The 16,088-nt window shown below is 37.4% G+C and overlaps 1 protein-coding gene across 3 annotated transcripts in view; it reads left to right on the top strand.

Moving 5' to 3' along the window:
- The window catches only part of LOC126253000 (protein wings apart-like), a 96,472-nt gene extending 80,638 nt beyond the window's left edge, over positions 1 to 15,834 (top strand). For all 3 annotated transcript variants that reach the window (XM_049954039.1, XM_049954059.1, XM_049954050.1), the window contains exons 11-13: positions 5,748 to 5,836; positions 5,968 to 6,069; positions 13,067 to 15,834. In XM_049954039.1, coding sequence (XP_049809996.1) covers positions 5,748 to 5,836; positions 5,968 to 6,069; positions 13,067 to 13,198 — 323 coding nt within the window. In that variant the 3' untranslated portion in view covers positions 13,199 to 15,834. The remainder of the gene's footprint in view (positions 1 to 5,747; positions 5,837 to 5,967; positions 6,070 to 13,066) is intronic.
- The last annotated feature ends 254 nt before the right edge of the window (positions 15,835 to 16,088 follow it).

The raw sequence follows: 16,088 nt of genomic DNA, 5'->3' as shown, positions 1-16,088 counted from the left end.
TGGGGGAGGAGACCAGACAGCGAGGTCATCGGTTTCATCAGACTAGGGAAGGATGGCGTCCGTGCCCTTTCAAAGGAACCATCCCAGCATTTGCCTGGAGTGAAATCACAGAAAACGTAAATAAGGATGGCCGGACGCGGGATTGAACCGTCGTCCTCCCGAATGCGAGTCCAGTGTGCTAACCACTGCACCACCTTGCTCGGTGGTGAACACATGATGAAAATGAAATTTAGAGTGCAGTATATTGATTGCACAATGATAAGGAGTAAAAATTTTTATTCCCGTACTATTTTCCAATAATCCACAAATTAGTCAAAAAAATGTTGATTTTTATGAAAAGATGAAAACAGGGTATATTCGATACTTCTTTTTCAAATATCGTTTTCTATTAATGCTTCAAACCCAATCTGACTCAAACAACAAATTTTAAGCCCTCCACCCTCCCCAGAACAATAAGTTTAATTTTCGATATTGGCTAACAACAGAGGCAAAGTAGCAAGAAAAATTGCACTAAGAAAAGAGCTTTAACTCTGGCATGTTGTTTCTCGTTGATCAAAGGTGTTTAAATCAGTTATGGAAAACATGTTTTGTACAAGTAGACCGAATATGCTCTACATTTGTGCTGCTAAGGATAAAAGAATATAACTGTCCATATTACGTGTTAATAATTTAAATGTATCGTACACAAATTAATACATGGATTTTGTTATACTGGCGCAATGTCCTCGGTGTAATTACATTTTCCACAGTACAGATATTGCACCATCTCAATCACCAAGTCCGCTTATTTGGCAGTAAACTTCTGCATATGAAGAAGTCAGGCTTCTTTTGAATAATTCTACACCTGTTGCATCTATTTCCCATTCTTCTTTTCGCTTTTCGATCCGGGCTTTGGACCGGCACTGGAGAATTTTTTTTTTTTTTACATTTTTGCCTGTTTTTTTAGTAATTCATTCAGAAGCATCAATAAACTTTCTCAGATTTAGTTCCCAATAATTAGTAATGCTTCTTTGTATGATAAGTTTCAAAGCCGGGTACAACACATAAAGGAAAGTTGCAAGTTTTGCATTGATATCTAGTTTGCCGGCAGTTTCTGTTTCGTGCAAACCAAGCATCTGCACATTTGTGTACTTTTCTGCGATGTTCACTCACGATAACAGCCGGAAAATGTCTCCCTGTGAATCGCAGAGGATTCTTGTCGTTGTAGCACTTTCCCCTACCAGCTTTTCTCTGTTCTGTACCATATTTTTCTAAAATTGCCCTTACAAGAGAAAAGTGAAACTCTGCGAGTGCCATTTTTCGCCCTGTTACCGACCGGTGGAGAGCATGAGCATTTAGAATGCAAAAGTCCAGAATGTGAAAAAAATATTTCTTATACCATTTCACAGTCTTACACACTGATCCCACTGAGCTCAGTAACATGTCACAACGGTCAACTGCACCCATACTCAAATTGTAATCTTCAATACATTGCAGTTTCTTTATTTTTTCGCCAGTATTTCTGTCAGTCTTCTCTGTTTCAACAATTTGTGTTGTGTGACTTGCGGTCAACATGTACCTCCTCTCTCTTATCGCACCACTTGATAGCAAGGACCTTGTCAGTGTACCTAAACTCAGTTTCTGCTTGTTTTAATTTCTTCTGCAGTTTTTTTATCTTACGAACAGCTCCACATCGGCTGTTCCATGGCTGTGAAGCCAAAGGAATAGGTCCATGCTGGAGTACCAATTATTGACATAGAATACGACCCTGTTCCAAATATGGTCCCATAAGAGTTGCCAATGCGTCGCCACTTTTTCCCAAATTGTGGAACCCAATTTCTGTTATTGCAGCTGTATATACAATAAAATCTAAAATATACCCACTCTGACAGTCACACAGTACAAATGTCGTTATTCCAATTCTACTTCACTTGGAATAAATTGCTCAAAAGATAATCGTCTTTTGAACAGCAAGAGACTTTCATCTATACAAAGCTTGTGACGTGGGCGAAATAAATTGCGAAACGTCTTAGGAACTTTGTCAACAATCTTCCTAATTTTAAATAGACTCGCCTCCAGTACTCGCAGAGTTATCACTGAAGTGTAACATTCTCAGAAGTAGACAAAAACGGTCACGGGACATAATTTCGCTGAAAATTGGTGTGTTCAAAAGTGTACCTCTGGGCCAATAATCCCTTAATTTTAACTTCTTAACTTGTGCCATTAGAAGGCAAACAGCAACAAAACAAAACATTTCCTCAAATCCAGTGTCTTTCCACTTTGACAATCGAGAATTCACAGATTCTGTAGTATTTTTCTGGTGTCAATGTAAAAAAGCTTTGTTTCATCTGCAGTAAATTGCAACAGTTCTTGAGACATAAATATCACAAAAAATGAAAGTATCTTATTGACATTTGTGTCCTGAGTTCGAGTCATCAAAGTAGTGGTTTAATGGCTGGAAATCAGTTACTTTCCAGTCAAATGTGTCACTTAAGCATGCTCTTGTCCAAACCCTTTCACTGTCATTTTCTGATTCCTCGGATTCAGAGGAACTGCTGGCTGTAATTTTGGCTGTACCCTCTGATGCAAAGGGCTGAGGACTACAGCTTCGAGATTCTGTTGAAGACTCATCACTGTTAGCAACATTAGATAATTCACACTCACAGTCGCTCTTAGTGAGCATATCCAGGATTTCTTTATCTGTGCAACCATGGTGATGTGACATTTCTCACGTAGAAAACAAGAAAACTGACAAAAATACAGGAATCTTAATTTGAATTCTGCAAAGAGGGAACACAGCAACAAACATTTATGCACTCTCGAATTACAGTCAGACCACTGAACAGCTACTGGAAGAGCAGTGGGGGAAGACAGTTCTGCATGTATACACGTCTGTAGCACTCAGGTAGCTGTGACTCAGTGTGCCTAAACTCGTCCCCAGCGGTGGGAAGGCCAGTGGGGTGGGACACATAAACATGTCCTTAGCACCATAGGGAAGAACCGAGGCATGACGAGTTTACATGTCCCCAGCAGTCAAAGGGTTAGTGATGACTACATTTCAAGTGACAGGTCCCTCCATATTATGTCGTCCTGTGACCATACCACCATAACATACCCCTGTTTCTGTCTGGAAAAGCCCCGATAACCACTGGGCCTTGTTGCTTGCTAGCTGCCTTTACTTCCAATTAGCTCGCCTGTAAACAGTGTCCATCTGACGGCGGGCCGCCCCGACAAACATTCATACCAGCCCACTGCCGTCCTGTCAGATTCTCCCCTGGTCTCAGCCTTTGCTAGTCCCTGTCCTCCACCTACCTATCCCCTTCCCTGCTTCCACTTCAGCAGTACACATGCAATATAGCCCAACAGTGCACGCCTTTTCTACTTCTCTCCTCTCCCCCATTCCAGCATAGCCTTCAGATTGTGCACCTAGCAGCCCTTTCCTGTCCGTACCACATCCCTGCACACTCTCACAGTCAGAAAAGTATCTTCTCCCACCTTCACCCTACCCTGTTATTCCTCCCCATCTCCGCCTCAAACCATCTCCTTAACACCTCCATCCATCCCAACAGATTTCTGCTTGTGTCAGGCGAAGTTGTAGTCCACAGAGGACCTCAGTGGCCCTTGTGTGTGTGTGTGTGTGTGTGTGTGTGTGTGTGTGTGTGTTTCCATTTCAGCAGGACGACTTCTTTGACTGAAATCTTGAATTTTTAGCAGTCTCTTTCATTGTGCCCAATGACTGCCCCGTGTGCTGAGTGGCATTGTATGCTTTTCATGTTATTATTCCATCCTGGAATTAACATTGTTTGATTTTACTTAACATCTGACTAGTTCTCTTGACTAGTTCTATTGGTTTTGTTTTTTCCTGTATTTTTCCCCCAGAAGAAAACGTTTTAGGTAAAAAGGAGGGGAAGTACAAAGAAATCACTCTAATTTTATTTTATATTTGCACATAATGTTTTGTGTGTTATAAATGCAATTTTTTCCTTGATGTTGCACTATAAAATGTTGGATTTGTGATATGTACCAAAAGCATAATCCTCTTGCCCTAAATTAGTATCAGACTGATCATACGTCCCAAACTCAACTTTAACTTTGTTGTTTCTTTGTACTTGACAGCAGTCGTATATAATCCAGAGTGTTCAGGCAGTATATACTTGCTGATGTACATAATGAATGGTTGCCAACTGGTGTGGATTGATCACAGTTCTTACAAATTTATCTACTTAATTACACAGCTGTGAGAAGTTACTAAAAATTTTTTGAAATAGACGTTTTATAATTTGATTTTTTAATGAAAAGGCCCTGTTTACATTTCACTAATATTATGTTACTAAAATTATTTATAAACACTAATGATTTCCTTGCTGGGTACTCAGTAAACCTGTCCAAGAATGAATTTGTCACCAAGGTTTATTAAAAGTGTGTTTATTCTTAATTCAAAACATGTTCTGCAACATTGTTTGCACATTGTTGTGACTAGCACTGAGCTAATGATGATACATCATCTTGTCAACATCTTGGCTACACAAAACCAAAGCTCCACAGTTGTGTCTGTACAGATCAAAAGGGACATTGTTCCTGGCTTGCAATCACTAAATGCCACTGTTTGTTTTTGCTCTACCTGCATTGTTGTATGTTTTCTTAATCTGTTTTTCTGTATGAAATGGAGTAGACAAAAAGCAAAATTCATGAATTTGTCACTCTCTGTGATGTAGAGGAATGGCTCTAAAAAGTTGAAAGTCATAGTAAAAGAATTTATGCTTTCATTTCTCAGTAGCACAGTAACATCAAAGACAACAGGATTCATTTTGTGCCTTTGGAAAAATTTGTTGTCAGTAAGTTTCATAAACTGCCATAAAAAAAAAGAAATTACACTATTTTCTATTAAGCAGGAATGAATGTATGTAGGAGGCAGCTGTCAATTGTAGACATGGATGTGGCAGGGAGATAATCAGCTGTAGATACGCTTGTCACATTCATGTGAAATGTGAGTGACACTGAGGATGAAGTTGTTTTCTTTATTGAAGATGGTACTTGGTATTAGAAAATAAAAATAAATGTGTGACCAATTAAATATATCTTCATTATTTAGGATTTGAAAAATGTCTGAAATATAGCATTTAAAGGACTAAATTAGGCTTCTAATTTTTAAAATTTTCCAAGTATGGTCCCCTCTGTACACTTTCCATGTCATTACTGAAAGCCCCTTCTCAAGGTTCGAGGTTGGCAGCTATGATAATGAGCTGAATTGAAACAAATACTGCTAATAAGAAACCAGTTATTTTGTGTCTGTAGTTTTGTTCTCGGTGCGTCAGTAGATACATCAAAAAGGTCCTTTGGTAATTGACGATCATTAATTTAAATTTAAAAGTAGCCAATGGAGTGTGGAGGAACTGCAAAATTTGCTGCTTGTGGAGTGTCTCATATAAATCCATTGTGTACCCATCTGTGAATAACATTAAAACTGCCTTAAGGGGGGGGGGGGGGGGCGGCTCAGTGCCTGGAGATGACTTTGGCATGTGAGTACAAGTTATGTATGAATGTGTGCATTTTTCTAAATTTGAAGGACTTGGTCCCATAGCTTTGTCTGCATTTTAAATGCACTGTGTATATGCCTGTGTGCCACTCAGTGCCTCCCCTATGTGGTTACTAGCAATCTACCCTAATTAACATTGTGGTTATTCCATCCTGGATTTTCCATTGTTCGACTTTAACACTTATATAATTGTGATGAAAGTGACACATTAATAAATGCCCTTTCACTACAGTGTTACAGAAAGCTGGTCGTAATATGGAGCATACTCTCATTGGTGCTTACGTAGGTCTGCTGTTGGGATATCTTGTTATAGATAATAAGGTAAGAAAATAAACATTGATTCATATTATACATAAAAGGAGCAAATTTTGTAAATAAACTTGAATTTTATTGTGACAGCCATAGCAGATGATTCAAAGAAATTTGATGTAAGCAATTTATGTGATTTCCAGGACTATGAACATCTGATTCGTCAGTACCTGCCTGAGGGAAATTTCAAGACAATAGTTGGTGTGCTGCAAAAGGTTTATGACTTCATGAATCTCACAGCTTCTGTAAGTAATTGTGATTACAAATGAAAATTAAATATGCCCCAGAACGTTAACATACAAACACATAATTTACAAGGTGTATAAAAATGGCCAATGGCTCAGTGGTGAAGTGCTTGACAACACTTTCAATATTATTTTTTTTTTCTATCACTTAGTATTTCTTTCAACTCTGGCAATATTTGATGATGTGAAAAATGTAGAAATGCACAGTAGTTCAGAGGATGACAAGGGCAAATGCCTTGTAAAGCTGTTGATGAGAGTTTTATCCTGTTAAAAAGGTTGGAGTAATATACGATAGGAGGTAGAAGGCAACAAAAATAGTTTACCATATTTTCAGATTTCAGAGTCAGGGTTTATTCCATCCACAGGTAATGAGGAAAAAAAGAAAAAGAATAATTAATGGTTTGCAAAATGTTTGGGTATTATTGAAAAGATTTAGCTACTAACAACCCAAGAGAAGAAAAGAGGGGTGTTGTAGTCTGCAAATAGCCATAATGTCTCTCTGGAAGTTCTTTTTAACACTCGTGAGCAGTCAAATTAAAGACACCTACATATTAGCATTTAGAATCTTTTATGCCCTGCCGATGACAGTGACATGCCTTGACATGGCCTTAACAAGGCAGTGTTGGAGAGCTATCGTGAGACATGACCACTACAATTTGCAAAGACTGACCAGTCCCTCACACCTTGGTTCGGGTTTCCCCAGGTGTGGTCAGTAGTATTTAGCCTGTTGACCTATTAGGACACACAGACATCCCCATCTCCATCAAGTGCTACTCCAATAATTATGACACAGTTCAGAAACAATGGGCTAATGCATTGTCTTGGTGACCGAGAGAGGTGGCGCAGTGGTTACACACTGGACTCGCATTCGGGAGGACGACGGTTCAATCCCGCGTCCGGCCATCCTGATTTAGGTTTTCCGTGATTTCCCTAAATCACTCCAGGCAAATGCCGGGATGGTTCCTCTGAAAGGGCACGGCCGACTTCCTTCCCTCATCCGATGAGACCTATGACCACGCTGTCTGGTCTCCTTCCGCAAAACCAACCAACCATTGTCTTGGTGAAGTTACAGGTCACTTGTACAGTGGTATAGGTAGACACATGGGTGTACAAGTTGTGATAAAAGATACGGTGAATGAATCTTTTTAGCTGCAACTGCTGATGCTAAAATCATGTGATATACAATCATTCAGTGTAATTTGTCTTTTAGCCTGATCCATTGAGACAGACTGTGTCAAGTTAGAACACGCTTTGGCTTGTCAGTCGTGTCCAGAGACGCTACGGTAAGGTTGTGTTTATCATGTCCGTTGTGCATCATGGATTTTGAACAACATCGGAAAACTAAGTTCTGTTTCAAGTTGCAAAGATGAGTCAGTAGAAGATGAGCAATGTTTGCTACATCCCTTATTGTCAAAAACAGAAAAAAATGTGCAAAAAGTGGCAAAAATTGTTTGTTCAAACAGGCGAATAACTGTTCAAGAGTTTACCAAAGAACTTCACATTTTGTTTGGGTCTGTGCAAAGGGTTTTAACTAATAACTTGCAAATGAGATGAATGAGTAAAAAAATTTTCCTCAGGAAAATCATGTGTCAGTTTGCACATAGTTGATGGATCTCTTCATTCAGATCTGGACTACTTCTTATGTCCAAAATAGTGACTGCAGGTCAAGCTTGGATCTGTCAGTATAACCCTGAGATGAAAATTCAAAGTTTCCAATGGAAAACCAGTGAAGCTTCTTGCCCTAACAGGGCAAGTTAGTCAAAATCGAGTATCAAAGTTGTGGTCATTCAGGGTGTATACAACCTGGGAAATCCAGGAAAAATTCAGGAATTTTTTCAACCTGGAAAAGCCCGGGAATTTTTTAGAATTCCGGAAATTTTACTTTGTTTTAGTTTGCAGTAAAATTTTTGTAATCCTGAATGATAAGAAATGATACTCTAACAAAAAATATTACTGTATTCTGCTACTGCGTGATAATACTGCAAAAGTAAAACATATATGAGAGGAAAAAACGAAAATTGAAGTTGCAAAGGAAATGCATCATATACAGCAACAAAACACAGGGTTCTCACACAAGCATCTGCCAACAGCAAAATGTGTCAAATGCTTTAGAATGAAGACTATGCAGAGCTTCATAGCAGAAAGCTGCTTTCAATCAGCATGACATCACAACTGTTTACATTAGATTCGTTTGAGCAGTTAATAGTGAGCTCATGTACATGTACAGTTGAGTCGCGTATGAACAGTGCTTTCTCCTGCTTCTGGCTACACTAAATGCAACTGTTAGCTGTATCGACAGTAGCAGCAAGCAGCCAGATTCTATCTGCAAAAATTTTTCTTGCCAGATTCGCGCATGTGTGGAGTAGTGTGAGTTGTAGTTGGGAGGGGGTAGTCTCCACGTGACCTGTGTGTATGTTTAGTGATTTTGCTGTTTCCTCTTTGTTTACGGCTCTCACGTCAAATGAAAACAAAATTGATTTGTGTGGCCGGGAACTTTCATGCGAATTAAAATACAGTCATACAGTCACATAATTACTGAAGGCTAAAATATGTTATTTGTTGCAGTTTTCAGATTTTGTTTTATTTCCACTTTTTTGACAGTCAAGCATTAATCGTCTAGCAGAACAATGAAGTTATTTTTGTCAGTTTGCTAAAGAAATTTGGCTTGTATTAATTTTTTCTGCTGAGGCAGTCAATTTCTTTCAGACAATGTGTTTCGTTCCACACTATTGGCTAGTATCGACTGTTCACTGAATTTCAAGTTAGTGTTTTCATCTTCTGGTACATACGGGATTACGCGATAATAAAGAACCAAACATGAGAAAATACAGTACTGGTACTCCAAGAAAATTTACATCCTGAAAACCACACTGAAAAGCTTAATATCAGGTTGAGCCTACATCATTGTGAATTTGGACAAATGAATGCGCACTTTAAGCCGAATTATGCATTTTAGTATGGTTTATGAAATTCCAGTGCTCTTGGAGTATCCTCTGATGTCTTCTTACTTGTATGATGTAATGTAAGAGCTCTTAATGTTTCACACATACAAACATACGGGCTACCTACACATTGTAGCTGCACAAGCGCAATAACGCCTGTTTTCTGGCTCTCTCTGGCAACTGCTGAAATGAACATATTTCTGACAGGTCACAGGAAAATATTGCGAATGATGGTTTGAAAAGCGCTACTTTCAAAGTAAATTTCCTTTAACACAAGATGAATTATGTTACATGTGAGAATATGCAATTAATTTCTTAAACCACAGAGCACTTGACTCTCGTTGAAAAATCAACACTTTTAGGATGAGCCATAGAAGAATTTCAAGCCCAGAAAATCAGACATTTATGCCATTATCTAAAATTTTTCTGGCACAGTTGTGTGATGTATCTTAAAGTGTAACACACACAAAAAAAGATCAGTATTATATGTGAAAGCACAGCTTCTCTTGCAGCTTATTAATCTTTGCGACCAATATTATATGTGAAAGCTATGTTTTCCTTGTAGCTACACTATGCATATTAATTTAGAACATTAATTTTTCCTGTTTGTGTCTTCATGCTACTGAGCAGTGATGTTGCTATTGGCTGACTACATGCCTTGAATATGCGCTTCCAGCGGCTGGCAAGATCATGTGACCTGAACAGGCTTACAAAAGCTCGTCACAGTCTGGATTGCAACTGACATGCTGTGTTCGTTGGAATTCAAATTTATACATTCGTTATACGAAAATATACAGCGTACATGTTGCTGCACATCAAAGATCTTTCCAAAACGGTTTTTTCTTTTGCTGTGTTTTGTTTTCTAAAGTGCTGGAAGTTCTACGCCAGTGTGTAAAATAACACAAACCATAGCCGTTCATAGGATTGATAAGTTTTACAGTTCTGAGGGAAAGCATACTGTCACTTAACACGGAAAAAGTGTATTTTCAACTGGGAAATGAGTTTTTTTCCTTGTCCACATACACACCCTGTCCTTGGATTTCTCAATACTGAGGGCATAGTTTGATTGGAGTTCTTTTCAAGGGCAACAGCTGTAAATGCCAAATTTTACAAGGGTGACCGCAATTTTTGTGAAATGATGTACAGAGAAAGAGACCAGAAAAATGGCCCCTGTGGCTTCCTTCTTCATCACGAGGTCTTTGTGCAGAGTAGTATTCATGTCTTTTCATATCTGACTTATCAGATTTAGCACCATGCGATTTATGGCTCTTCCCAAAAATTAAGACCTTGTTTAAAGAAAAACATTTTGACACCATGTTAGAAATGCTTCCAGTCGTGGATTCAGTGTTGGGATAGTGCATTGCTATCCAAGGACAGTACTTTGAAGGAGATTGAATCAGATTCCATTTCAGCTTATTAATTTATTTCTGATAAAATTATTCATTGTATTTCTGGATTACACCTCATACATATTCAGATATTTAGTTCCTATATTGATTGCCATTGAGACACTATGGCTTATACAAGGTATCCTGGGAGGAATTCTAAATATATGAGAGGAATGATAGTCTGAAGCAAAAAAGACAAGTAAACGTGGACTCTAAAATTCATACCTTAAGAGCCAAGAGCATTTCTCCATCTCTGAATCTTGTGAACAGGTATCTGCTACTGCAAACTCTTAGCTTTAAATGTTTTGGTAGGTGGTATTATGGACCAAAACAAGAAAAAAAAATGTTCAGTTAACATTGGCTAGTAGGTGAATTGCTGCCAATGCATCAAGCGAGCGTGCTCTGGCTGCATTAAAATTTGCCCATCCTGTGCTCTGTTTCCATCAAAGTATAATGACATTTGTGCCATGTGACAAGCTAAGCTATTCCTACTGCTTTTATCACAGCTGTTTTTTCTCTGCAATACAGCAATAACCTACTAATTTAATTGTTAATAACTGCATATTGTCATTTCGTAGTGCTCCATTCAAAGGTGGAGCAGGAGAAGAAACATAACAACTCACCAAGAACCCTTTGTTATCAGTTTATACAAGTATTTGTGTTCACTCCTTTTGTGTTGTATATTTAGGATGACGATAAATAAAGCCTGTCAGACAGCGCCGCATATTACAGTAACAATAAGTCAAGAGTTGCTCATATCTTGGTTGACACCTGCCTAATGAAGATTAAATTCAGGCCTACATTTTCTGTGTGTACACGTACGTCAGTACTCCGCAACTCACCTGACAGTGTGTGCCAGAGAGTACTTACGGTACCACCAAGTGAGCACTGTTGTCTACAGTGCTATGGATCTCATGGAGGAACAGAGTGAATAGAGTTTCGAAAGATCTCCGAAGAATCCTCGTTGATTTTTATAGCGGAGATTTTTTTCAAAACCACCATAATACATGAGCATAATTCCGTAACAGATTGATGACAGTGATACAGCCCTATAATTATGCACATCTTTTCTACAATTCTTCTTGCAAATGGGAATGACTTGCTTTTTTGTCCAGTCACTAGGTACCCTTCATTGCTCCAGCAACTTACGATAAACTGCTGCTAGAAGGGGAGTAAGTTCTTTCGGATAATCTCCGTATAATCTTGCAGGTATCTCATCTGGTCCTGAAACCTTTCCACTATGATTGTAGTTGTTTTTATATTCTGCAGTCAATTATGTCAACATCTGCTATTTCCAAGTTTGTACGATGATTGAGAGGAGGGGACCATATACAATCTTCCATTGTGAAACAATTTTGGAAGACTGAATTCAGTATTTTGGCCTTCTCTCTTGTCATTTTCTGTTTCGATGCCATTATGGTCACTGAGTGACTGACTGAACAGAGGATTTCAAACTGCTTGATAATTTTATGTATGGCCAAAACTTCATAGGGTTGTTAGTCAGATCAGTTGACAAAATTTTACATACAAAGTAATTGACTGCTTGTCTCATTGCTCTCATTATGCTCATTTTTGCTTCTTTCAGCTTCAGTTTGTCAGCTAGATTTTAACTTCTCTTGAATCTTGTGATAAAGCTCTCTTTGTTTTGATAGAAGTTTCCTAACACAGCTATTAAACCACAGTGGGTCTTTCCCATACCTTAAGATCTTGCTCGGAACATTCTTGTTTAAAATATTACGAAAAGGGATAGATTTCTGCCCGCCGTAAAGATGACACATTGAGTTGCAGACAGGCACAACAGAAAGACTGGTACACATTGAACTTTCAGCTAAAACACTCTCCAGAAAGGGGACGGACAACCACACACACACACACACACACACACACACACACACACCGTGCTGACAAGGCACTTTGAATGACACTTTTTGAATTTTTTCATTTGTGCTCTATATCTTCATCTCCAGAACTGAATATTTGATGTTCGCAACTCAGATACATTGCAATTTGTATCCTCTCATTTTCATGTGTGTAAGTCTGTTGTTTGCACACCATAGACACTATAATTCATACTTGAGTGACGGATAGCTTACAGGCAAGAATTACAGAAAAACTCATATTGTATTCCACAAAATATCAGCTTTGAAACAGCTGCCTCACCAGTGCAATCTGTATTGACTTTGGTTGCTTATGCACCTGCCTTATCACCTATGTACCGGATCATAAAGCTGTATATAGATCAGCTAAATAGTGTTGTTGATGAAATTGGTCATTTGCATGCATTTAAGAAGATAATTTCAGACAGTTAGTGAAAATACACAGGTTATTGTTATGTCTTACAAATGTGGACACCAGGAATACAAGACCACACCTTTTACTTGCAATTCCAGCAAATGATACATTTTCACTTCACCATTGCTGCCACTTTAAGCCATTTACAGACTGCTTATTTACATCATCATTAGCAATGATTACCATCATATTTTGCTTACTGTATCTGAAAATGCTGACTATATAAATAATTTTGTTAGATATAAGGAAAATATTTGCCAAAATGAAACTGAAATTAAATATAAATAACAATATTTAATTGTACATATTGTAAATATTTTTTTTGTAATGTATTATTATACTCAAAGAAGAAATTTCTCTTTTTCTTTACAACAGGCTGTAGGCAGCAGTAGAGGAATAGCTCAAACCCGCCGTATAATTAACTTCCTGGTACAGTGTGATGGCCCAAGTACCAGTGATCAGGACACCCTATCATCTCATTTTAGCTTGTCTGACAACATTTCGTGATAGGACCTATGCATGTGGGATTCGTTATTAATTGCTTGTGCAAACTGAAATAATTGAAGTGGTTTCAAGGTTAATTTTAAAACATATGAAAATACGATAGTGTAAGAAGAGCTATTATCTGAAATGTACGGTTTATGTTTTGTGTATAGTTACTTTTAATTTATTTTCCATTTTTAAGATTAAGCTGCAGCAATTTCATATTTATATAAAAAGCTGTGAAGTAATGTGATACAATTCGTGTTATGATTGTGTGTGTTGTGTTATCTGTAAATTTTATCTGAGAATTTGATCGGCACCATTTTATTCCTCTAGTTAGCTTACAGTAATTGTTGCATAATATTTAAGCTGACCAAAATAGCAGACTCTGAGAGCACTAACTTTAAAGACTTTTTAATTTTTCACATTATTTTGGAACAGTATGATTAGAAACTTCTGAAGTGGTCTTACCAATAATGACATGTACATACAGTGTATTGTTAGAACATATACTTATAAAATGAAAAGTTTTATTTATTTATTTTAGTATAGCTGTGTGTTGTACAAACTTGACTGGGAAGAGGCTCAAATATATTGTATACAAATTTAGTTTTCTCTTCAGTGGTGAACAATCACACTGCATAACTGTTTGAATTGACTTGTCCAGTGGTCACTTCATTATTGGACGCTGTAATTTTAATTTTGTACAATAGGATGATATCGTGCAGGCTTCTTCTCAGGGAAATATTTTATTTGTATTACTTTTTAAAACTGTAAATAGAAGTCAGACTTTTTAAAAAAATTGACATATTTTATAAAATTCCATGTGTACAGTAATTTGTGGACTAAATGTTAATATTTTCTGTTTTGATATAATACACTCTACATGCCAGTGAAATTTTGTCATTCGAAGCATAGGTTATAAACAGATGTCTTACTTATGATTCAATTTCCAAAATAATTACCTTTCACTGCATTGTTTTTTAACCTTCAGACAGTATTTTGAACGCAATATCAGTATAAATCATTCTTCTTCATCATTCCTTCTATTTGGACCAAATGAATTACATATATTACATCACACAATATCTTTAGTGACCATACAAATACCTGAAAATAATGTTGTGATATATGTGTCATTCCATCTGTGTGTACCAATTCTAATTCCAAATGTTCAGAAACAGGAAATGATCTTGACCTTGAAGATGGGCTTACTGTTATCAATGTTTTTCACCATGTAGGGGTACAGAATCACTTACTGGAAGATTTAAGTAAGAAGATTTTAAATCATTCTGTAATGCTGAACAGATCTGTTTTTATTTCTCTGGCAATATTTTGTATAAAATGAAAATTGATCTTTCGTGTGGATACAGAAAGCTTGCTCTATCTCTCTGTCTGTCTGTCTGTCTGTCTTATCTCTCTGTCTGTCTGTCTGTCTGTCTGTCTGTCTGCGTGCGTGTGTGTGTGTGTGTGTGTGAGAGAGAGAGAGAGAGAGAGAGAGAGAGAGAGAGATGGATGATCAGTTACTCACTGTGTCAAATGTACAGAATTTTATGTGGAATTGTTGAGAGTTTATATCCTAGTGTGACATACGTTTCCTGTTTACATTTCAGGGGCATATTGTATTTAACTGGTGATCTGAGTCACAAAAATTGTCATTTTAGTGAAGATGATGATATTGTAATAATAACAAAAAAAGGCATGGTGTAGAAGGAATGAGTATTTTCATTAATTAGTAAATGAACCCACACATGTACATAAATATTCATTTTTGTGAACAATTTCAGATTGGTTTTGTAATTGATCTCAGACTCCACACACTATACAACATAGTGGTTATGAACTTCTGGTCAGTGAGAGGGTTGGTTGTGATGTAAAATGTTTTCATCCAGTTTTGTGTATTTAGTGTGAGATTCTATACTTGTTGGGAAACAGCCTGTTCAGTACACTTTTCTGTATTTGTGAAGTATCTGAAGATAGTGTCCGTAAAAGCTATAGATGAAACTATTTTGCATAACATCTGTCAGTACAAAATATGAATCTGTAGATTGATAAGAAATATTTTTGATGTGAATGAATTGTTGTAAAATAAAGCAGCACAACTCTTAGAGAATGTACACATTTTCCAAAATTGCATGCATTGTGTTTTAAGAAGAGTCCTGAAATTCAGTTCAATTGTATACATTACTTAAAAATAGTTCATACTTTCCTGAATTTTGTATACAAAATATTATGTCATTATGATCACATTTTATTACAGGTTACAAATGGCCTTTTGTCAGTGTAGATTGTGGTTTTCCACCCTCCTGAGCCGGCCGAAGTGGCCGTGCGGTTAAAGGCGCTGCAGTCTGGAACCGCAAGACCGCTACGGTCGCAGGTTCGAATCCTGCCTCGGGCATGGATGTTTGTGATGTCCTTAGGTTAGTTAGGTTTAATTAGTTCTAAGTTCTAGGGGACTAATGACCTCAGCAGTTGAGTCCCATAGTGCTCAGAGCCATTTGAACCCCCTCCTGAAGGCTCTGCAATTGTGTGCTGGTATGTAATGAAATCAACCTTTTGGAATTCGAGTATGTTACATTTCAGTATTGTGGGCAAGATATAAAACTTTATTTTGTTGCATAATCAAGCACTGCCAATACATTTCTTCTCTAAAGATACAACTTGTGTGTGATATACATTTGGTATTTTACAAAGAAATTATGTAGCCTTACATTTTCCTTTTGCTTTTGTTTTGTGTGTGTGCTGTTTTCTTTTATAGTTAATACATGTATGACTGTACTTTCTTGTCCTGTAGTCAGGTTTACTTCATTCATTTTTCCTCTCCTCGTGTTTGTCAGCTACTGATGATTTGTACTGATGAACCGTAAGCTTCTGTTCCTGTAACACTTATGAGTAATTTAGTTGTCTGCACACT

This window comes from Schistocerca nitens, chromosome 1, assembly GCF_023898315.1.
Source record: "Schistocerca nitens isolate TAMUIC-IGC-003100 chromosome 1, iqSchNite1.1, whole genome shotgun sequence".
Taxonomy (NCBI): domain Eukaryota; kingdom Metazoa; phylum Arthropoda; class Insecta; order Orthoptera; family Acrididae; genus Schistocerca; species Schistocerca nitens.
The sequence above is the reverse complement of the archived record's forward strand: the minus strand, read 5'-3'. Positions and strand labels throughout refer to the sequence as shown.